The 25891-nt window shown below is 45.2% G+C and overlaps 1 protein-coding gene across 1 annotated transcript; it reads right to left on the bottom strand.

The window, feature by feature from the left end:
* Positions 1-9451: 9451 nt before the first annotated feature.
* ccdc115 (coiled-coil domain containing 115) lies at positions 9452-25508 on the bottom strand. The gene is made up of 6 exons (XM_039011450.1): positions 25144-25508; positions 24610-25001; positions 24264-24367; positions 20018-20118; positions 12292-12480; positions 9452-9837 (listed from the first exon to the last, which is right to left on the bottom strand). The coding sequence occupies exons 2-6, from the start codon at positions 24724-24726 to the stop codon at positions 9716-9718; spliced, it is 633 nt and encodes a 210-aa protein (XP_038867378.1). The 5' UTR covers positions 24727-25001; positions 25144-25508; the 3' UTR covers positions 9452-9715.
* Between the last annotated feature and the right edge of the window lie 383 nt (positions 25509-25891).

Consider the following 25891-nt stretch of genomic DNA (forward strand, 5'->3'; position numbering starts at 1 on the left):
CCCTATACTACAGTACATATCTACCTCATGTATCTTTACCCCTATTACCTAACGTTACATATCTACCTCAAACGTATCTTTACCCCTATTACTACACGTACAATCTACCTCAATGTATCTTTACCCCTCTACCTACACGTACATATCTACCCAACAATATCTTTACACCTATTACCTACGTACACTCTACCTCAACATTATCTTTACCCCTATTACAGACACGTACATATCTACCTCCAACAATCTTTACCCCTGCTACCTACACGTACATATCTACCTCAATGTATCTTTACCCCTATTACCTACACTTTACATATCTACCTCAACGTATCTTACCCTATTACCTACACGTACATATCTACCTCAAGGTATCTTTACCCCTATTTACCTACACGTACATATCTACCTTCAACATATCTTCTTTACCCCATTACCTACACGCTACATATCTACCGTCAACTGATCATTTACCCCTGCTACCTCCCGTCTATATCTACCTCAATGTATCTTTACCCCTATTACCTACACGTACATATCTACCTCAACGTATCTTTACCCCTATTTACCTACACGTACATATCTACCTCAACGTATCTTTACCCCTATTACCTACACGTACATATCTACCTCAACGTATCTTTACCCCTATTACCTACACGTACATATCTACCTCAACATATCTTTACCCCTGCTACCTACACGTACATATCTACCTCAATGTATCTTTACCCCTATTACCTACACGTACATATCTACCTCAACGTATCTTTACCCCTATTACCTACACGTACATATCTACCTCAATGTATCTTTACCCCTATTACCTACACGTACATATCTACCTCAATGTATCTTTACCCCTCATACCTACACGTACATATCTACCTCAACATATCTTTACCCCGATTACCTACACGTACATATCTACCTCAACATATCTTTACCCCTATTACCTACACGTACATATCTACCTCAACATATCTTTACCCCTATTACCTACACGTACATATCTACCTCAACATATCTTTACCCCTATTACCTACACGTACATATCTACCTCAACATATCTTTACCCCTATTACCTACACGTACATATCTACCTCAACATATCTTTACCCCTGCTACCTACACGTACATATCTACCTCAATGTATCTTTACCCCTATTACCTACACGTACATATCTACCTCAACATATCTTTACCCCTATTACCTACACGTACATATCTACCTCAACGTATCTTTACCCCTATTACCTACACGTACATATCTACCTCAACGTATCTTTACCCCTATTACCTACACGTACATATCTACCTCAACATATCTTTACCCCTATTACCTACACGTACATATCTACCTCAACATATCTTTACCCCTATTACCTACACGTACATATCTACCTCAACATATCTTTACCCCTGCTACCTACACGTACATATCTACCTCAACATATCTTTACCCCTATTACCTACACGTACATATCTACCTCAACGTATCTTTACCCCTATTACCTACACGTACATATCTACCTCAACGTATCTTTACCCCTATTACCTACACGTACATATCTACCTCAACGTATCTTTACCCCTATTACCTACACGTACATATCTACCTCAACGTATCTTTACCCCTATTACCTACACATCTACCTCAACGTATCTTTACCCCTGCTACCTACACGTACATATCTACCTCAATGTATCTTTACCCCTGCTACCTACACGTACATATCTACCTCAATGTATCTTTACCCCTGCTACCTACACGTACATATCTACCTCAACGTATCTTTACCCCTATTACCTACACGTACATATCTACCTCAACGTATCTTTACCCCTATTACCTACACGTACATATCTACCTCAACATATCTTTACCCCTATTACCTACACGTACATATCTACCTCAACGTATCTTTACCCCTATTACCTACACGTACATATCTACCTCAACGTATCTTTACCCCTGCTACCTACACGTACATATCTACCTCAACATATCTTTACCCCTGCTACCTACACGTACATATCTACCTCAACGTATCTTTACCCCTATTACCTACACGTACATATCTACCTCAACGTATCTTTACCCCTATTACCTACACGTACATATCTACCTCAACATATCTTTACCCCTATTACCTAAACGTACATATCTACCTCAACGTATCTTTACCCCTGCTACCTACACGTACATATCTACCTCAATGTATCTTTACCCCTGCTACCTACACGTACATATCTACCTCAACGTATCTTTACCCCTATTACCTACACGTACATATCTACCTCAACGTATCTTTACCCCTATTACCTACACGTACATATCTACCTCAATGTATCTTTACCCCTATTACCTACACGTACATATCTACCTCAACGTATCTTTACCCCTGCTACCTACACGTACATATCTACCTCAATGTATCTTTACCCCTGCTACCTACACGTACATATCTACCTCAATGTATCTTTACCCCTATTACCTACACGTACATATCTACCTCAATGTATCTTTACCCCTGCTACCTACACGTACATATCTACCTCAACGTATCTTTACCCCTGCTACCTACACGTACATATCTACCTCAACATATCTTTACCCCTATTACCTACACGTACATATCTACCTCAACGTATCTTTACCCCTGCTACCTACACGTACATATCTACCTCAACATATCTTTACCCCTATTACCTACACGTACATATCTACCTCAACGTATCTTTACCCCTATTACCTACACGTACATATCTACCTCAATGTATCTTTACCCCTATTACCTACACGTACATATCTACCTCAACGTATCTTTACCCCTATTACCTACACGTACATATCTACCTCAACATATCTTTACCCCTATTACCTACACGTACATATCTACCTCAACGTATCTTTACCCCTATTACCTACACGTACATATCTACCTCAACGTATGTTTACCCCTATTACCTACACATCTACCTCAACATATCTTTACCCCTATTACCTACACGTACATATCTACCTCAACGTATCTTTACCCCTATTACCTACACGTACATATCTACCTCAACATATCTTTACCCCTATTACCTACACGTACATATCTACCTCAACGTATCTTTACCCCTGCTACCTACACGTACATATCTACCTCAACATATCTTTACCCCTATTACCTACACGTACATATCTACCTCAACGTATCTTTACCCCTATTACCTACACGTACATATCTACCTCAACGTATCTTTACCCCTGCTACCTACACGTACATATCTACCTCAATGTATCTTTACCCCTGCTACCTACACGTACATATCTTCCTCAACGTATCTTTACCCCTATTACCTACACGTACATATCTACCTCAACGTATCTTTACCCCTATTACCTACACGTACATATCTACCTCAATGTATCTTTACCCCTATTACCTACACGTACATATCTACCTCAACGTATCTTTACCCCTGCTACCTACACGTACATATCTACCTCAATGTATCTTTACCCCTGCTACCTACACGTACATATCTACCTCAATGTATCTTTACCCCTATTACCTACACGTACATATCTACCTCAACGTATCTTTACCCCTATTACCTACACGTACATATCTACCTCAACATATCTTTACCCCTATTACCTACACGTACATATCTACCTCAACGTATCTTTACCCCTATTACCTACACGTACATATCTACCTCAACGTATCTTTACCCCTGCTACCTACACGTACATATCTACCTCAACATATCTTTACCCCTATTACCTACACGTACATATCTACCTCAACGTATCTTTACCCCTATTACCTACACGTACATATCTACCTCAACGTATCTTTACCCCTGCTACCTACACGTACATATCTACCTCAATGTATCTTTACCCCTGCTACCTACACGTACATATCTTCCTCAACGTATCTTTACCCCTATTACCTACACGTACATATCTACCTCAACGTATCTTTACCCCTATTACCTACACGTACATATCTACCTCAATGTATCTTTACCCCTATTACCTACACGTACATATCTACCTCAACGTATCTTTACCCCTGCTACCTACACGTACATATCTACCTCAATGTATCTTTACCCCTGCTACCTACACGTACATATCTACCTCAATGTATCTTTACCCCTATTACCTACACGTACATATCTACCTCAATGTATCTTTACCCCTGCTACCTACACGTACATATCTACCTCAATGTATCTTTACCCCTGCTACCTACACGTACATATCTACCTCAACGTATCTTTACCCCTATTACCTACACGTACATATCTACCTCAACGTATCTTTACCCCTGCTACCTACACGTACATATCTACCTCAACATATCTTTACCCCTATTACCTACACGTACATATCTACCTCAACATATCTTTACCCCTATTACCTACACGTACATATCTACCTCAACGTATCTTTACCCCTGCTACCTACACGTACATATCTACCTCAACGTATCTTTACCCCTATTACCTACACGTACATATCTACCTCAACGTATCTTTACCCCTATTACCTACACGTACATATCTACCTCAACGTATCTTTACCCCTATTACCTACACGTACATATCTACCTCAACGTATCTTTACCCCTATTACCTACACATCTACCTCAACGTATCTTTACCCCTGCTACCTACACGTACATATCTACCTCAATGTATCTTTACCCCTGCTACCTACACGTACATATCTACCTCAATGTATCTTTACCCCTGCTACCTACACGTACATATCTACCTCAACGTATCTTTACCCCTATTACCTACACGTACATATCTACCTCAACGTATCTTTACCCCTATTACCTACACGTACATATCTACCTCAACATATCTTTACCCCTATTACCTACACGTACATATCTACCTCAACGTATCTTTACCCCTATTACCTACACGTACATATCTACCTCAACGTATCTTTACCCCTGCTACCTACACGTACATATCTACCTCAATGTATCTTTACCCCTGCTACCTACACGTACATATCTACCTCAACGTATCTTTACCCCTATTACCTACACGTACATATCTACCTCAACGTATCTTTACCCCTATTACCTACACGTACATATCTACCTCAACATATCTTTACCCCTATTACCTACACGTACATATCTACCTCAACGTATCTTTACCCCTGCTACCTACACGTACATATCTACCTCAATGTATCTTTACCCCTGCTACCTACACGGACATATCTACCTCAACGTATCTTTACCCCTATTACCTACACGTACATATCTACCTCAACGTATCTTTACCCCTATTACCTACACGTACATATCTACCTCAATGTATCTTTACCCCTATTACCTACACGTACATATCTACCTCAACGTATCTTTACCCCTGCTACCTACACGTACATATCTACCTCAATGTATCTTTACCCCTGCTACCTACACGTACATATCTACCTCAATGTATCTTTACCCCTATTACCTACACGTACATATCTACCTCAATGTATCTTTACCCCTGCTACCTACACGTACATATCTACCTCAATGTATCTTTACCCCTGCTACCTACACGTACATATCTACCTCAACATATCTTTACCCCTATTACCTACACGTACATATCTACCTCAACGTATCTTTACCCCTGCTACCTACACGTACATATCTACCTCAACATATCTTTACCCCTATTACCTACACGTACATATCTACCTCAACGTATCTTTACCCCTATTACCTACACGTACATATCTACCTCAATGTATCTTTACCCCTATTACCTACACGTACATATCTACCTCAACGTATCTTTACCCCTATTACCTACACGTACATATCTACCTCAACATATCTTTACCCCTATTACCTACACGTACATATCTACCTCAACGTATCTTTACCCCTATTACCTACACGTACATATCTACCTCAACGTATCTTTACCCCTATTACCTACACGTACATATCTACCTCAACATATCTTTACCCCTATTACCTACACGTACATATCTACCTCAACATATCTTTACCCCTATTACCTACACGTACATATCTACCTCAACGTATCTTTACCCCTGCTACCTACACGTACATATCTACCTCAACATATCTTTACCCCTATTACCTACACGTACATATCTACCTCAACGTATCTTTACCCCTATTACCTACACGTACATATCTACCTCAACGTATCTTTACCCCTGCTACCTACACGTACATATCTACCTCAATGTATCTTTACCCCTGCTACCTACACGTACATATCTACCTCAATGTATCTTTACCCCTATTACCTACACGTACATATCTACCTCAACGTATCTTTACCCCTATTACCTACACGTACATATCTACCTCAACATATCTTTACCCCTATTACCTACACGTACATATCTACCTCAACGTATCTTTACCCCTATTACCTACACGTACATATCTACCTCAACGTATCTTTACCCCTGCTACCTACACGTACATATCTACCTCAACATATCTTTACCCCTATTACCTACACGTACATATCTACCTCAACGTATCTTTACCCCTATTACCTACACGTACATATCTACCTCAACGTATCTTTACCCCTGCTACCTACACGTACATATCTTCCTCAACGTATCTTTACCCCTATTACCTACACGTACATATCTACCTCAACGTATCTTTACCCCTATTACCTACACGTACATATCTACCTCAATGTATCTTTACCCCTATTACCTACACGTACATATCTACCTCAACGTATCTTTACCCCTGCTACCTACACGTACATATCTACCTCAATGTATCTTTACCCCTGCTACCTACACGTACATATCTACCTCAATGTATCTTTACCCCTATTACCTACACGTACATATCTACCTCAATGTATCTTTACCCCTGCTACCTACACGTACATATCTACCTCAATGTATCTTTACCCCTGCTACCTACACGTACATATCTACCTCAACGTATCTTTACCCCTATTACCTACACGTACATATCTACCTCAACGTATCTTTACCCCTGCTACCTACACGTACATATCTACCTCAACATATCTTTACCCCTATTACCTACACGTACATATCTACCTCAACGTATCTTTACCCCTATTACCTACACGTACATATCTACCTCAACGTATCTTTACCCCTGCTACCTACACGTACATATCTACCTCAACGTATCTTTACCCCTATTACCTACACGTACATATCTACCTCAACGTATCTTTACCCCTGCTACCTACACGTACATATCTACCTCAACGTATCTTTACCCCTATTACCTACACGTACATATCTACCTCAACGTATCTTTACCCCTGCTACCTACACGTACATATCTACCTCAATGTATCTTTACCCCTATTACCTACACGTACATATCTACCTCAACGTATCTTTACCCCTATTACCTACACGTACATATCTACCTCAACGTATCTTTACCCCTATTACCTACACGTACATATCTACCTCAACATATCTTTACCCCTGCTACCTACACGTACATATCTACCTCAACGTATCTTTACCCCTATTACCTACACGTACATATCTACCTCAACATATCTTTACCCCTGCTACCTACACGTACATATCTACCTCAATGTATCTTTACCCCTATTACCTACACGTACATATCTACCTCAATGTATCTTTACCCCTATTACCTACACGTACATATCTACCTCAATGTATCTTTACCCCTATTACCTACACGTACATATCTACCTCAATGTATCTTTACCCCTATTACCTACACCTACATATCTACCTCAACATATCTTTACCCCTATTACCTACATATCTACCTCAACGTATCTTTACCCCTATTACCTACACGTACATATCTACCTCAACGTATCTTTACCCCTATTACCTACACGTACATATCTACCTCAACGTATCTTTACCCCTATTACCTACACGTACATATCTACCTCAACGTATCTTTACCCCTGCTACCTACACGTACATATCTACCTCAACGTATCTTTACCCCTGCTACCTACACGTACATATCTACCTCAACGTATCTTTACCCCTATTACCTACACGTACATATCTACCTCAATGTATCTTTACCCCTATTACCTACACGTACATATCTACCTCAACATATCTTTACCCCTATTACCTAAACGTACATATCTACCTCAACATATCTTTACCCCTATTACCTACACGTACATATCTACCTCAACATATCTTTACCCCTATTACCTACACGTACATATCTACCTCAACATATCTTTACCCCTGCTACCTACACGTACATATCTACCTCAACATATCTTTACCCCTATTACCTACACGTCTACCTCAACGTATCTTTACCCCTATTACCTACACGTACATATCTACCTCAACGTATCTTTACCCCTATTACCTACACGTACATATCTACCTCAACATATCTTTACCCCTGCTACCTACACGTACATATCTACCTCAACGTATCTTTACCCCTATTACCTACACGTCTACCTCAACGTATCTTTACCCCTATTACCTACACGTACATATCTACCTCAACATATCTTTACCCCTATTACCTACACGTACATATCTACCTCAACATATCTTTACCCCTGCTACCTACACGTACATATCTACCTCAACGTATCTTTACCCCTGCTACCTACACGTACATATCTACCTCAACGTATCTTTACCCCTATTACCTACACGTACATATCTACCTCAACGTATCTTTACCCCTATTACCTACACGTACATATCTACCTCAATGTATCTTTACCCCTATTACCTACACGTACATATCGACCTCAATGTATCTTTACCCCTATTACCTACACGTACATATCTACCTCAATGTATCTTTACCCCTATTACCTAAACGTACATATCTACCTCAACGTATCTTTACCCCTATTACCTACACGTACATATCTACCTCAACATATCTTTACCCCTGCTACCTACACGTACATATCTACCTCAACATATCTTTACCCCTATTACCTACACGTACATATCTACCTCAACATATCTTTACCCCTGCTACCTACACGTACATATCTACCTCAACGTATCTTTACCCCTGCTACCTACACGTACATATCTACCTCAACGTATCTTTACCCCTATTACCTACACGTACATATCTACCTCAACATATCTTTACCCCTATTACCTACACGTACATATCTACCTCAACGTATCTTTACCCCTATTACCTACACGTACATATCTACCTCAACATATCTTTACCCCTATTACCTACACGTACATATCTACCTCAACGTATCTTTACCCCTATTACCTACACGTACATATCTACCTCAACGTATCTTTACCCCTGCTACCTACATGTACGTATAGGTAGCAGGGGTATATCTTGAGTATTTCCCTCCGCTAATACAGGCGTAATGAAGATCACAAATTTCGTGATAAAAAAAGATGTAGATTTGATTATTTCTATATTTTTTATTTATTTATCAGGGGTGTTGCAGCCCCCTCAGTCTTTGTATGAAAGGGCTCTAGACAGAAGTAGTGCACTACTATACTATGTGGGAGAGAGTGGCTGTGTACGCTAAACCATGATCTGGTCAGGTCAGGTCAGGGTAGGTCAGGGTGGGTGGGTCAGGGTGGGTGGGTCAGGGTGGGTGGGTGGGTCGGTCGGTCGGTCCGTCAGGTCAGTCTATCGTCAGGTCAGTCTGTCGTCAGGTCAGTCTGTCAGGTCAGTCTGTCCGTCTGGTCCGAGGTCTGGCTCCTGCTCTTCTGTTTCATCTGCAGCTGTTGTCTGGTGGTCAGGACTGCAGACTGGAGAGCAGCCATCTCCGCTGACAACTCTACCACTACAGGGGAGAGGGGGGAGCAAAGAAAGAGGGGGGGCAAAGGGAGAAGAGGGGGACAAGGGAGAGGTGGTGAAGAGGGGGACAAGGGAGAGGTGGTGAAGAGGGGGACAAGGGAGAGGTGGTGAAGAGGGGGACAAGGGAGAGGTGGTGAAGAGGGGGACAAGGGAGAGGTGGTGAAGAGGGGACAAGGGAGAGGGGACAAGTGAGAGGTGGGAAAGAGGGGACAGGGGAGAGGGGGGAAGAGGGGACAAGGGAGAGGGGACAATGGAGAGGTGGTGAAGAGGGGACAAGGGAGAGGGGACAAGGGAGAGGTGGGGAAGAGGGGACAAGGGAGAGGTGGGGAAGAGGGGACAAGGGAGAGGTGGTGAAGAGGGGGACAAGGGAGAGGTGGTGAAGAGGGGACAAGGGAGAGGTGGGGAAGAGGGGACAAGGGAGAGGTGGTGAAGAGGGGGACAAGGGAGAGGTGGTGAAGAGGGGACAAGGGAGAGGGGACAAGTGAGAGGTGGGAAAGAGGGGACAGGGGAGAGGGGGGAAGAGGGGACAAGGGAGAGGGGACAAGGGAGAGGTGGTGAAGAGGGGACAAGGGAGAGGGGACAAGGGAGAGGTGGCGAAGAGGGGACAAGGGAGAGGTGGTGAAGAGGGGACAAGGGAGAGGTGGTGAAGAGGGGACAAGGGAGAGGTGGTGAAGAGGGGACAAGGGAGAGGTGGGGAAGAGGGGACAAGGGAGAGGTGGTGAAGAGGGGACAAGGGAGAGGGAACAAGGGAGAGGTGGTGAAGAGGGGACAAGGGAGAGGGGACAAGGGAGAGGTGGGGAAGAGGGGACAAGGGAGAGGGGACAAGGGAGAGGTGGGAAAGAGGGGGACAAGGGAGAGGGGACAAGGGAGAGGTGGGAAAGAGGGGGACAAGGGAGAAGTGGTGAAGAGGGGACAAGGGAGAGGGGACAAGGGAGAGGTGGGAAAGAGGGGGACAAGGGAGAGGTGGTGAAGAGGGGACAAGGGAGAGGGGACAAGGGAGAGGTGGGAAAGAGGGGGACAAGGGAGAGGTGGTGAAGAGGGGACAAGGGAGAGGTGGTGAAGAGGGGACAAGGGAGAGGGGACAAGGGAGAGGTGGTGAAGAGGGGACAGGGGAGAGGGGGGAAGAGGGGACAAGGGAGAGGGGACAAGGGAGAGGTGGGAAAGAGGGGGACAAGGGAGAAGTGGTGAAGAGGGGACAAGGGAGAGGGGACAAGGGAGAGGTGGGAAAGAGGGGGACAAGGGAGAGGTGGTGAAGAGGGGACAAGGGAGAGGGGACAAGGGAGAGGTGGGAAAGAGGGGGACAAGGGAGAGGTGGTGAAGAGGGGACAAGGGAGAGGTGGTGAATTGGGGACAAGGGAGAGGGGACAAGGGAGAGGTGGGGAAGAGGGGACAAGGGAGAGGGGACAAGGGAGAGGTGGGAAAGAGGGGGACAAGGGAGAAGTGGTGAAGAGGGGACAAGGGAGAGGTGGGAAAGAGGGGGACAAGGGAGAGGTGGTGAAGAGGGGACAAGGGAGAGGGGACAAGGGAGAGGTGGGAAAGAGGGGGACAAGGGAGAGGTGGTGAAGAGGGGACAAGGGAGAGGTGGTGAAGAGGGGACAAGGGAGAGGGGACAAGGGAGAGGTGGTGAAGAGGGGACAGGGGAGAGGGGGGAAGAGGGGACAAGGGAGAGGGGACAAGGAAGAGGTGGTGAAGAGGGGACAAGGGAGAGGGGACAAGGGAGAGGTGGGAAAGAGGGGGACAAGGGAGAGGTGGTGAAGAGGGGGACAAGGGAGAGGTGGTGAAGAGGGGGACAAGGGAGAGGTGGTGAAGAGGGGGACAAGGGAGAGGTGGTGAAGAGGGGGACAAGGGAGAGGTGGTGAAGAGGGGACAAGGGAGAGGTGGTGAAGAGGGGGACAAGGGAGAGGTGGTGAAGAGGGGGACAAGGGAGAGGTGGTGAAGAGGGGACAAGGGAGAGGTGGTGAAGAGGGGGACAAGGGAGAGGTGGTGAAGAGGGGACAAGGGAGAGGGGACAAGGGAGAGGTGGTGAAGAGGGGACAAGGGAGAGGTGGTGAAGAGGGGACAAGGGAGAGGTGGTGAAGAGGGGGACAAGGGAGAGGTGGTGAAGAGGGGACAAGGGAGAGGGGACAAGGGAGAGGTGGTGAAGAGGGGACAAGGGAGAGGTGGTGAAGAGGGGACAAGGGAGAGGTGGTGAAGAGGGGGACAAAGGAGAGGTGGGAAAGAGGGGACAAGGGAGAGGGGGGAGAAGGCAGAGAAGGGAAATGTTTTATTTTTCATCCATACTGGAAGACGGAAGGCGACCCTAACTTGTTTCACCCATATTACCAGACAGACCCCAACTTGTTTCATCCATCCTACTAGACAGACCCTAACTTGTTTCATCCATCCTACCAGACAGACCCTAACTTGTTTCATCCAGCATATCAGACAGACAGGAGCCTACCCTGTTTGAATGAGGCCTGGGCCTGTTTCAGGGTCTGAGGCACCAGGATTCCAAACCACTTCAGTGGGTCCTGCTGGGGGTTGGGTTCAGGCTTGGAGGAAGGAGCCGGCTCGGTCTCTGTCCACGGATCATTGTTGTCACTCTGGTCTATCTCTGGAACCTCCTGCGTCTTCACTCTTCTCCTCACACCTGTAGGTCCAACACACATACAGTCAGATGAGGGGTCTTTTTATTTCTTGTATTTTTTATTTCACCTTTATTTAACCAGGTAAGCTAGTTGAGAACAAGTTATCATTTACAGCTGAGACCTGGCCAAGATAAAGCAAAGCAGTGCGACACAAACAACAACACAGAGTTACACATGGAATAAACAAGCGTACAGTCAATAACACAATAGAAAAAAAGACAGTCTATATACAGTGTGTGCAAATGGCGTGAGGAGGTAGGCAATAAATAGGCCATAGTATCGAAGTAATTACAGTTTAGCAAATTAACACTGGAGTGATAGATGAGCAGATGATGTGCAAGTAGTGATACTGGTGTGCAAAAGAGCAGAAAAGTAAATAAAAACAATATGGGGATGAGGTAGGTAGTTTGGGTGTGTGGGCTATTTACAGATGGGCTATGTACAGCTGCAGCGATCGGTTAGCTGCTCAGATAGCTGATGTTTAAAATTAGTGAGGGAAATAGAAGTCTCCAGCTTCAGCGATTTTTGCAATCCGTTCCAGTCATTGGCAGCAGAGAACTGGAAGGAAAGGCGGCCAAAGGAGGTGTTGGCTTTGGGGACAACCAGTGAGATATAGCTGCTGGAGCGCGTGCTAGCATAGACTTATAGATGACCTGGAGCCAGTGGGTCTGGCAACGAATATGTAGTTAACACAGTGTCCAAAGAAGGGCGAGATGTACAGTCGTGGCCAAAAGTTATGAGAATGACACAAATATTAATTTTCACAAAGTCTGCTGCCTCAGTTTGTATGATGGCAATTTGCATATACTCCAGAATGTTATGAAGAGTGATCAGATGAATTGCAATTATTTGCAAAGTCCCTCTTTGCCATGCAAACGAACTGAATCCCCCAAAAACATTTCCACTGCATTTCAGCCCTACCACAAAAGGACCAGCTGACATCATGTCAGTGATTCTCTCGTTAACACGGGTGTGAGTGTTGACGAGGACAAGGCTGGAGATTACTCTGTCATGCTGATTGAGTTTGAATAACAGACTGAAAGCTTCAAAAGGAGGGTGGTGCTTGGAATCATTGTTCTTCCTCTGTCAACCATGGTTATTTACATGGAAACACGTGCGTCATCATTGCTTTGCACAAAAAGGGCTACACAGGCAAGGATATTGCTGCCAGTAAGATTGCACCTAAATCAACCATTTATCGGATCATCATGAACTTCAAGGAGAGCGGTTCAATTGTTGTGAAGGCGGCTTCAGGGCGCCCAAGAAATTCCAGCAAGCACCAGGACCGTCTCCGAAAGTTGATTCAGCCGCGGGATCGGGGCACGACTAGTACAGAGCTTGCTCAGGAATGGCAGCAGGCAGGTGTGAGTATCTGCACGCACAGTGAGGCAAATACTTTTGGAGGATGGCCTGGTGTCAAGAAGGGCCGCAAAGAAGCCACTTCTCTCCAGGAAAAACATCAGGGACAGACTGATATTCTGCAAAAGGTACAGGGATTGGACTGTTGAGGACTGGGGTAAAGTAATTTTCTCTGATGAATCCCCTTTCCGATTGTTTGGGGCATCCGGAAAAAAGCTTGTCCGGAGAAGACAAGGTGAGCGCTACCATCAGTTCTGTGTCATGCCAACAGTAAAGCATCCTGAGACCATTCATGTGTGGGGTTGCTTCTCAGCCAAGATAGTGGGCTCACTCACAATTTTGCCTAAGAACACAGCCATGAATAAAGAATGGTACCAACACATCCTCCGAGAGCAACTTCTCCCAACCATCCAGGAACAGTTTGGTGATGAACAATGCCCTTTCCAGCATGATGGAGCACCTTGCCATAAGGCAAAAGTGATAACTAAGTTGCTCGGGGAACAAAACATCGATATTTTGGGTCCATGGCCAGGAAACTCCCCAGACCTTAATCCCATTGAGAACTTGTGGTCAATCCTCAAGAGGTAGGTGGACAAACAAAAACCCACAAATTCTGACAAACTCCAAGCATTTATTATGCAAGAATGGGCTGCCATCAGTCAGGATGTGGCCCAGAAGTTAATTGACAGCATGCCAGGGCGGATTGCAGAGGTCTTGAAAAAAAAAGGGTCAACACGGCAAATATTAATTCTTTGCATAAACTTCATGTAATTGTCAATAAAAGCCTTTGACACGTATGAAATGCTTGTAATTATACTTCAGTAATCCATAGTAACATCTGACAAAAATATCTAAAGACACTAAAGCAGCAAACTTTGTGGAAATTAATATTTGTGTCATTCTCAAAACTTTTGGCCACGACTGTATACAGAATGGTGTCGTCTGCGTAGAGGTGGATCAGGGAATCACCCGCAGCAAGAGCGACATCGTTGATATATACAGAGAAAAGAGTCGGCCCGAGAATTTAACCCTGTGGTACCCCCATAGAGACTGCTAGAGGTCCGGACAACAGGCCCTCCGATTTGACAACCTTAACTCTATCTGAGAAGTAGTTGGTGAACCAGACGAGGCAGTCATTTGAGAAACCAAGGCTGTTGAGTCTGCCGATAAGGATACGATGATTGACAGAGTCGAAAGCCTTGGCCAGGTCAATGAAGACGGCTGCACAGTACTGTCTTTTATCGATGGCGGTTATGCTATCGTTTAGGACCTTGAGCATGGTTGAGGTGCACCCGTGACCAGCTCGGAAACCGGATTGCACAGCGGAGAAGGTACGGTGGGATTCGAAATGGTCATTGATCGGTTTATTAACTTGGCTTTAGAAGACTTTAGAAAGGCAGGGCAGGATGGATATAGGTCTATAACAGTTTGGGTCTAGAGTATCACCCCCTTTGAAGAGGGGGATGACCGCGGCAGCTTTCCAATCTTTAGGGATCTTGGACGATACGAAAGAGAGGTTGAACAGACTTGTAATAGGGGTTACAACAATGACAGCAGATACTTTTTGAAAGAGAGGGTCCAGATTGTCTACCCCGGCTGATTTGTAGGGGTCCAGATTTTGCAGCTCTTTCAGAACATCTGCTATCTGGATTTGGGTGAAGGAGAAGCTGGGGAGGCTTGGGCAAGTAGCTGCGGGGGGTGCGGAGCTGTTGGCCGGGGTTGGGGTAGCCAGGAGGAAAGCAAGGCCAGCCGTAGAGAAATACTTATTGAAGTTCTCGATTATCGTGGATTTATCGGTGGTGACAGTGTTACCTAGCCTCAGTGCAGTGGGCAGCTGGGAGGAGGTGCTCTTATTCTCCATGGACTTTACAGTGTCCCAAAACCTTTTTGAGTTAGAGCTACAGGATGCAAATTTCTGTTTGAAAAAGCTAGCCTTTGCTTTCCTGACTGACTGCGTGTATTGGTTCCTGATTTCCCTGAAAAGTTGCATATCGCGGGGACTATTCGATGCTAGTGCAGAACGCCACAGGATGTTTTTGTGCTGGTCGAGAGCAGTCAGCTCTGGAGTAAACCAAGGGCTATATCTGTTCTTAGCTCTACATTTTTTGAAAGGGGCATGCTTATTTAAGATGGTGAGGAAATTACTTTTAAAGAACGACCAGGCATGCTCGACTGACGGGATGAGGTCAATAGCCTTCCAGGATAACCGGGCCAGGTCGATTAGAAAAGGCCTGCTCGCAGAAGTGTTTTAGGGAGCGTTTGACAGTGATGAGGGGTGGTCGTTTGACCGCGGACCCATAGCGGATGCAGGCAATGAGGCAGTGATCGCTGAGATCCTGATTGAAAACAGCAGAAGTGTATTTGGAGGGCAAGTTGGTCAGGACGATATCTATGAGGGTGCCCATGTTTACGGATTTAGGGTTGTACCTGGTGGGTTCCTTGATAATTTGTGTGAGATTGAGGGCATCTAGCTTAGATTGTAGGACTGCCGGGGTGTTAAGCATATCCCAGTTTAGGTCACCTAGCAGAACGAACTCTGAAGATAGATGGGGTGCAATCATTTCACATATGGTGTCCAGGGCACAGCTGGGAGCTGAGGGGGGTCTATAACAGGCGGCAACGGTGAGACTTATTTCTGGAGAGATAACATTTTTAAATTAGAAGCTCGAACTGTTTGGGCTCTGCAGTAGATTGCAACTCCTCCCCCTTTGGCAGTTCTATCTTGACGGAAAATGTTGTAGTTGGGTATGGAAATCTCAGAATTTTTGGTGGCCTTCCTAAGCCAGGATTCAGACACGGCAAGGACATCAGGGTTGGCGGAGTGTGCTAAAGCAGTGAGTAAAATAAACTTAGGGAGGAGGCTTCTGATGTTAACATGCATGAAACCAAGGCTTTTTCGGTTACAGAAGTCAACAAATGAGAGTGTCTGGGGACATGCTGGGCCTTTCAAGGGTGATCTGGCAAAGAAGGCAGCAACAATCAATACATTACATAATTAAAACATACACCAATACAACAACATGATCCAGCCTAAAAAAAACAATTTCCATTCCTCCGTAACAGAGTCTCCCATCAATATTTTAAATGCATTCAGTGGCACTAACAAGTATCCATAAGTTAACGATTCCAAGACATAACTCCAAATAATTCAATATAAACTGATTTCTCAGTAATGCTACATTCAGAAAGTATTCAGACCCCTCCACATTTTGTTACGTTACAGCTTTATTCGAAAAATGGATGAATTGTTTTATCCCCCTCAAGCTCTGCCCGATCGAACATCTCTGGAGAGACCTGAAAATAGCTGTTCAGCGACACTCCCCATCCAACCTGACAGAGCTTGAGAGGATCTGCAGAGAACAATGGGAGAAACTCACCAAATACAGGTGTGCTAAGCCTGTAGCATCATACCCAAGAAGACTGGCGCCCGGAGAGGATGGCTGACGTTTTACATGCTCCTATCCAACTGTGCTATTTTGCTAGTTTTTTTTGCGTTGTTTGTAACTTATTTTTAAAACTTGTTTTGTACATAATGTTACAGTCTCTTATGATGGAAAATAACTTCTGGACATCAGAACAGCGATTATTCACCTCAAACTGGAAGAAGCTTTTTCCTTTAACGAGTCCGACGAGAAGGATATACTGCTTTTCCGGGAACAGGCCCAAATCCCCGTCATTTGCGTGAAGACGGAGAAAACGGGGGCGGAGGTCGGGCTGCCTTCAGAGAATTTGTAGGCGAGAGAGTAAACTCCCATTGCCATCTGTTCTATTGGCCAACGTGCAATCATTGGAAGATTATCCTACCAACGGGACATTATAAACTGTAAAATCTTATGTTTCACCGAGACGTGGCTGAACGACGACACGGATAATATACAGCTGGCGGGATTTTCCATGCACCGGCAGAACAGAGAAGCTACGTCTGGTAAGACGAGGGGCGGGGGTGTGTGTCTATTTGTCAATAACAGCTGGTGCACGTCTACTATTAAAGAAATCTTGAGGTATTGCTCGCCTGAGGTAGAGTACCTTATGATAAGCTGTAGACCATTCTATCTTATTTGTAGCCGTCTATTTACCACCACAGACCGATGCTGGCACTAAGACCGCACTCAGCCAACTCTATAAGGTCATAAGCAAACAAGAAAATGGTCATCCAGAAGCTGCGCTCCTAGTGGCCGGGGACTTTAATGCAGGCAAACTTAAATCCGTTTAACCTCATTTCTACCAGCATGTCACATGTGCAACGAGAGGAAAAACAACTCAAGACCACCTTTACTCCAAACGCAGGGACACGTACAAAGCTCTCCCTCGCCCTCCATTTGGCAAATCTGACCATAATTTTATCCTCCTGATTCCTGCTTACAAGCAAAAACTAAAGCAGGAAGTACCAGTGACTCGCTCAATACGGAAGTGGTCAGATGACACGGATGCTACACTACAGGACTGATTTGCTAGCACAGACTGGAATATGTTCTGGGATTCATCCAATGGCATTGAGGAGTATACCACTTCAGTCATCAGCTTCATCAATAAGTGCATTGACGACGTAGTCGGCACAGTGACTGTACGTACATATCCCAACCAGAAGCCATGGATTACAGGCAACATCCGCATCAAGCTAAAGACTAGAGCTGCCGCTTTCAAGGAGTGGGAAAACTAATCCGGACGTTTATAAGAAATCCCGCTTTGCCCTCAGACGAACCATCAAACAAGAAAAGCGTCAAAACAGGATTAAGATTGAATCCTACTACACCGGCTCTGACGCTCGTCGGATGTGGCAGGGCTTGAAAACTATAGCGGACTACAAAGGGAAGCACAGCCGCGAGCTTCCCAGTGACACAAGCCTACCAGATGAGCTAAATGCCTTTTATGCTCGCACCAGCACCAGCTGTTCTGGACGACTGTGTGATAACGCTCTCGGTAGCCGATGTGAGCGAGACCTTTAAACAGGTCAAAATTCACAAATCCACGGGGCCAGACGGATTACCAGGACGTGTACTCAAAGCATGCGCTGGCAAGTGTCTTCACTGACATTCTCAACCTCTCCCTGACCGAGTCTGTAATACCTACATGTTTCAAGCATGTGAGCAAGACAAAGGAGCTGATCGTGGACTACAGGTAAAGGCGGGCCAAACAGGCCCCCATTAACATCGACGGGGCTGTAGTGGAGCGGGTCGAGAGTTTCAAGTTCGTTGGTGTCCACATCACCAACGAACTATCATGGTCCAAACACACCAAGACAGTCGTGAAGAGGGCACGACAAAACCTTTTCCCCCTCAGGAGACTGAAAAGATTTGGCATGGGTCCCCAGATCCTCAAAAAGTTCTACAGCTGCACCACCGAGATCATCCTGACCGGTTGCATCACCGCCTGATATGGCAACTGCTTAGCATCTGACCGTAAGGCACTACAGAGGGTAGTGCGAGCAGCCCAGTACATCACTGGGGCCAAGCTTCCTGCCATCCAGGACCTATATAATAGGCGGTGTCAGAGAAAGGCCCATAAAATTGTCAGAGACTCCAGTCACCAAAGTCATAGACTGTTTTCCCTGCTACTGCACGGCAAGCGGTACCGGAGCACCAAGTCTAGGACCAAAAGGCTCCTTAACAGCTTCTACCCCCAAGCCATAAGACTGCTGAACAATGAATCAAATGGCCACCGGACTATTTATATTGACGCCCCCCCTCCATTGGTTTTGCACACTGCTGCTACTCGCTGTTTATTATCTATGGATAGTCACTTCAACCCTACCTACATGTACAAATTACCTCAACTAACCTGTACTCCCCCCCCACATTGACTCGGTACCGGTACCCCCTGTATATAGCCTCGTTATTGTTATTTTATTGTGTTACTTTTTATTATAATTTACATTTGTTTATTTGGTAAATATATTCTTAACTCTTCTTGAACTGCACTGTTGGTTAAGGGCTTGTAAGTAAGTATTACACAGTACGGTCTACACTTGTTGAATTCGGCGCATGTGACAAATAAAGTTTGATTTGACTCGAGGCTGTAATCGCTGCCAAAGGTGCTTCAACAAAGTACTGAGGGTCTGTTGGAAGGTGTGAATACCTTCTGAATGCACCGTATACAGTACTATTGACCTATCCCTTTTAAAGGCCTGTAGTTGGCATATGGAGAAGACACAGCCTACACTAGTCAGTGGCGCTCCATTACCCTCCTTGTCTTTAGGTCCAATGTCCTCCACCTGTCTCTCTTCAGGACACTTCAGCGTTCTTCTCTTTGTCTGGAACTCGGCCTCACCACTCTCCAGAGTCCTATGGCACACTAACATCATTATTATCCCACATACACCCTCTACCACACAGTGCACAGAGTTGATAAACAGACATGCCTTGGAAGTTTGAGTCCATTGAATGGTGAGTACTGACAGCCTAAATAAAGTTATATTGTATAGATGTAGCCAAGTTATAGTCAGGGATGCAAACTGGTGAGGGCCCAAAAAGGTGACACTTTTTGTTTTGCATGCGAAAAATCCCTGCTAGGGGTAAATGTAGGTTTCAACTAAAATATGATCTACATGATCAGTCTCTGTGTGTAAAATAAAGTGATTCACGTGAACCTAACTCATGGCTAAAAAATGTAAAGAAAGCAATCCAATGTTGTTACCTAGACTTTACTGCAAATGACACTCAAGTCTTGAGAAAAAACAATACCCTAATATTACAGTTAACCATGACAGCCTTTATAATAGAAGGCTTGTTACCATGACAGCCTTTATAATAGAAGGCTTGTTACCATGACAGCCTTTATAATAGAAGGCTTGTTACCATGACAGCCTTTATAATAGAACACTTGTGACCATCACACATATAAATATTGAATTTAGGAGAAAAAAAACATCTTAAGGTAGAAACAGGATGAAACAAACAGGCATTGTGTTGTTGCTCTATTATAGTGGCCACAATAGTAGACATCGATCAAGTGCACAAGGCTACATGTGTGCAAAAATAACCTTAACTGAGTAAAACATTTAATAATCCCCCCTCACTCACACACAAGTGTTACTGTCAAATTCAACACAACGAAAGCAATATCTTTGGGCTACACTACACATTATTACATTTTCTGCCTGTGGACATTTGTTCTACAATGTGCCAGCAGATCATGATACCGTTTGTTGGCATAATTGATCTCAATCCCATTGAGGTCCCAGACGTGCTCAATGGGATTGAGATCCGGGCTCTTCGCTGGCCATGGCAGAACACTGACATTTCTGTCATGCTGGAAATCACGCACAGAACGAGCAGTATGGCTGGTGGCATTGTCATGCTGGAGGGTCATGTCAGGATGAGCCTGCAGGAAGGGTAAACACGAATATCAACCCTGGTGAGACAAAACCACGACTCGTCAGTGAAGAGCACTTTTTGCCAGTCCTGTCTGGTCCAGCGACGGTGGGTTTGTGTCCATAGGCAACGTTGTTGCCGGTGACGTCTGGTGAGGGCCTGCCTTACAACAGGCCTACAAGCCCTCAGTCCAGCCTCTCTCAGCCTATTGCGGACAGTCTGAGCACTGATGGAGGGATTGTGCGTTCCTGGTGTAACTCGGGCAGTTGTTGTTGCCATCCTGTACCTGTCCCGCAGGTGTGATGTTCGGATGTACCGATCCTGTGCAGGTGTTGTTACACGTGGTCTGCCACGGCGAGTACGATCAGCTGTCCGTCCTGTCTCCCTGTAGCGCTGTCTTAGGCGTCTCACAGTACGGACATTGCAATTTATTGCTCTTGCCACATCTGCAGTCCTCATGCCACCTTGCAGCATGCCTAAGGCACGTTCACACAGATGAGCAGGGACCCTGGGCATCTTTCTTAATTACCCTACCGTCTGTCTGTAAGCTGTTAGTGTCTTAACGATCGTTCCACAGGTGCATGTTCATTAATTGTTTATGGTTCATTGAACAAGCATGGGAAACAGTGTTTTAACCCTTTACAATGAAGATCTGTGAAGTTACTTGGATTTTTACGAATTATATTTGAAATACAAGGTCCTGAAAAAGGGACGTCTCTTTTTTTGCTGAGTTTAGTTAATATTTCACACAGATTGCTAAGGTCCATTAAACAACTAACGCGTTAATACTTGAGGAACGGCAAGGAGTACCGGTTAATACTATAGCGAATTGGTTAGGTTACTAACGTTAGCTCATCTGATGTTGTAACGTTAGCTAGCTAGCTTTCTGACTTTATTAGCCAGCTCATTTTCAAACAATAGACTCAATTATTTGTTCAGATAAGTTGGCTAATGTTGCTCAACATTACTCTTGTTAGCTGACAGATAATTGGATCCAGCTACTATAGCAAGATACTAAACAATGCTAACAATACTTTTTCCACCACACTTTCTTCCTCACCTCAAACTTTCAAAATGGAGTTGGCTTCATCACCTTCTCAACCCGTTCGTGGTCAGGCTTCTCACCTACCTCTTCGTTATTGTTCAGGGGATGTGCTGCTGTAACCTTCTCACCCCCGTCTCCGTGGTCAGGCTTCTCACCTAACGTTACCTCTTCGTTATCGTTCAGGGGACGTGCTGCTGTAACCTTCTCACCCCCGTCTCCGTGGTCAGGCTTCTCACCTAACGTTACCTCTTCGTTATCGTTCAGGGGACGTGCTACTGTAACCTTCTCACCCCCGTCTTCGTGGTCAGACTCCTCACCTACCTCTTCGTTATTGTTCAGGGGACGTGCTGCTGTAACCTTCTCACCCCCGTCTCCGTGGTCAGACTTCTCACCTAACGTTACCTCCTCGTTATCGTTCAGGGGACGCGCTGCTGTAACCTTCTCACCCCCGTCTCCGTGGTCAGGCTTCTCACCTACCTCTTCGTTATCGTTCAGGGGACGCGCTGCTGTAACCTTCTCACCCCCGTCTCCGTGGTCAGGCTTCTCACCTACCTCTTCGTTATCGTTCAGGGGACGCGCTGCTGTAACTGGCAAACTGCCTTTGCACACTGCTGCTGTCTTTCCAGAGCACATGCTGATTCTGTAACTAGCAAATTGGTTCTCTTCTCTCTTCAGTCGGGTGCTGCATTCTGTTGTTATGTGAATGACTGGCTGAGCCTTGGATACAGCAGCCAGTATATTGGCTGAGCCTTGGATACAGCAGCCAGTATATTGGCCGAGCCTTGGATACAGCAGCCAGTATATTGGCCGAGCCTTGGATACAGCAGCCAGTATATTGGCCGAGCCTTGGATACAGCAGCCAGTATATTGGCTGAGCCTTGGATACAGCAGCCAGTATATTGGCTGAGCCTTGGATACAGCAGCCAGTATATTGGCTGAGCCTTGGATACAGCAGCCAGTACATTGGCTGAGCCTTGGATACAGCAGCCAGTATATTGGCTGAGCCTTGGATACAGCAGCCAGTATATTGGCTGAGCCTTGGATACAGCAGCCAGTATATTGGCTGAGCCTTGGATACAGCAGCCAGTACATTGGCTGAGCCTTGGATACAGCAGCCAGTACATTGGCTGAGCCTTGGATACAGCAGCCAGTTCATTGGCTGAGCCTTGGATACAGCAGCCAGTATATTGGCTGAGCCTTGGATACAGCAGCCAGTACATTGGCTGAGCCTTGGATACAGCAGCCAGTATATTGGCTGAGCCTTGGATACAGCAGCCAGTATATTGGCTGAGCCTTGGATACAGCAGCCAGTACATTGGCTGAGCCTTGGATACAACAGCCAGTATATTGGCTGAGCCTTGGATACAGCAGCCAGTATATTGGCTGAGCCTTGGATACAGCAGCCAGTATATTGGCTGAGCCTTGGATACAGCAGCCAGTATATTGGCTGAGCCTTGGATACAGCAGCCAGTACATTGGCTGAGCCTTGGATACAGCAGCCAGTATATTGGCTGAGCCTTGGATACAGCAGCCAGTATATTGGCTGAGCCTTGGATACAGCAGCCAGTATATTGGCTGAGCCTTGGATACAGCAGCCAGTTCATTGGCTGAGCCTTGGATACAGCAGCCAGTATATTGGCTGAGCCTTGGATACAGCAGCCAGTACATTGGCTGAGCCTTGGATACAGCAGCCAGTACATTGGCTGAGCCTTGGATACAGCAGCCAGTATATTGGCTGAGCCTTGGATACAGCAGCCAGTATATTGGCTGAGCCTTGGATACAGCAGCCAGTATATTGGCTGAGCCTTGGATACAGCAGCCAGTATTACTCCAAACGCGGATCACTCGTTCGCTTACAGTTAGTAGTGATCCAAATCCCACCGCCAAACGTTTCTCATCAGATCTACACGAATCTCGTAGGTCACACATTTTGGATTCAAAACGGCGAATTTTGCTGAAAGGTGACTAGTTTGCATCCCTGGTTATAGATAGTCTATAAGGTTAATACAGTCTTTGGCTAAGCGCATCTTCTTCGTACCTGGTGTGGACTCGGACCAGAGGTACCACTCACCTGGTGTGCACTCGGACCAGAGGTTCCATCTCACTCCCATACTGCAGAGCAGACACCTGCTTGTTGCCCATCGAATACCTCGCTTTGGACATGGAGAACCATCCCTGTAACACGAGCAGACAGACAGAGAGAGAGAGACACACACACACACACACACACACACACACACACACACACACACACACACACACACACACACACACACACACACACACACACACACACACACACACACACACACACACACACACACACACACACAATGTAAAGCCACAATATAAAGCCCCTGATCAAGTCATCAAAGACAGTCTAGCCCTTGATACATCATATAATTTCCATCCTATACCTGTTCTATTAGTGAGTTGAGTCTCTCTCGTTTCTCCTCCAGCAGCTCCAGTTGGTCCATAAAGACAAGCAGCTTTTTATCCAACAAGACACACTCTTCTTTCTCTGACAGACCCATCTCTCTATCTGTTTCTGTTTCTCTCGCTCTCTCTCCTACCGTCTCACAGTTCGACGAGCAGAGATCCCGGTGACTATCCCAACTTAGATCTAGATAAAACACGATTAAATAGTGGTTTTCTTATAATCTAGGCGTTTGTATCACGGTTTGTTTGAAAGAGACAGTCGGAGAGCGATTGTTTACGAGGCTTCAAATGCCACTTCCGTTTTCTGGTCATGTGAGGGGATCACTAGAAGCACAAATGATGACGTCACGTCTGTATGGCTTGAATAAACCTTCAAAATAAAAGCCCGAATTTCAAAACATTGCAATGTGGATAACTCATTCAAAATGTTATATATATATACATATATATATATATTTTTTAATGACCGTTATTTAACTAGGCAAGTCAGTTAAGAACACATTCTTACTTACAATGACGTCCTACACCGGCCAAACCCGGACGACACTGGGCCAATTGTGCGCCGCCCTATGGGACTCCCAAACACGGCCGGTTGTGATAAAGCCTGTATATGAGACACGGAGTAAAGGAGGGAGACAGATTTTCTGCTGAGTTGGGCCTCTCTTCCTCTTCCTCTCTGACTTCACCAACGTAGTGGAGCCGAAAACACACACACATATTTATACAAGAACCCTACCCTTAAAAAAATAAATATATATTTTTAAATATTTTTTAAATGATTTAAACCCATACTTTTTTTAAACAATCGTTAATCAAATACAACCACCAACAGTTTGCTCATTGCTCTTGCTCTAAGATGGCAACTCAGCGCAAATGTGCATGTGACAATTGAATCTCAAAAAGGAAACAGTCGGTGGTTGCATTCAATGTTTATTGAAAAAGTATTGATTCAGCAAACAAAGAAAGGCAGCCGACTACAGAGGACAAACATAGGTACAAAGTCGGCGTTTCATAATAGTGTAATGAAACAGGCAGGGAGCAGGTCTCGAACCCTCGACCTCCTAGCCCGAAGTCCGGTGCGCTATCGACGGTGCCGCAAAAGCATGCTCGAGCCGCATAGTCGATTTCCGCGCTTATAAATCAAGGGTCGTTACACTACTCCCTCCTTTCCACGAGTACGTCCTCTCGACTCTACGTCTTACAGGAACGCGCTCATCGGCCAAGCACACGCACTGTCGTGGATGCAAGGTCCGATCACTT

Source organism: Salvelinus namaycush, chromosome 16 (assembly GCF_016432855.1).
Source record: "Salvelinus namaycush isolate Seneca chromosome 16, SaNama_1.0, whole genome shotgun sequence".
NCBI classification, from domain to species: domain Eukaryota; kingdom Metazoa; phylum Chordata; class Actinopteri; order Salmoniformes; family Salmonidae; genus Salvelinus; species Salvelinus namaycush.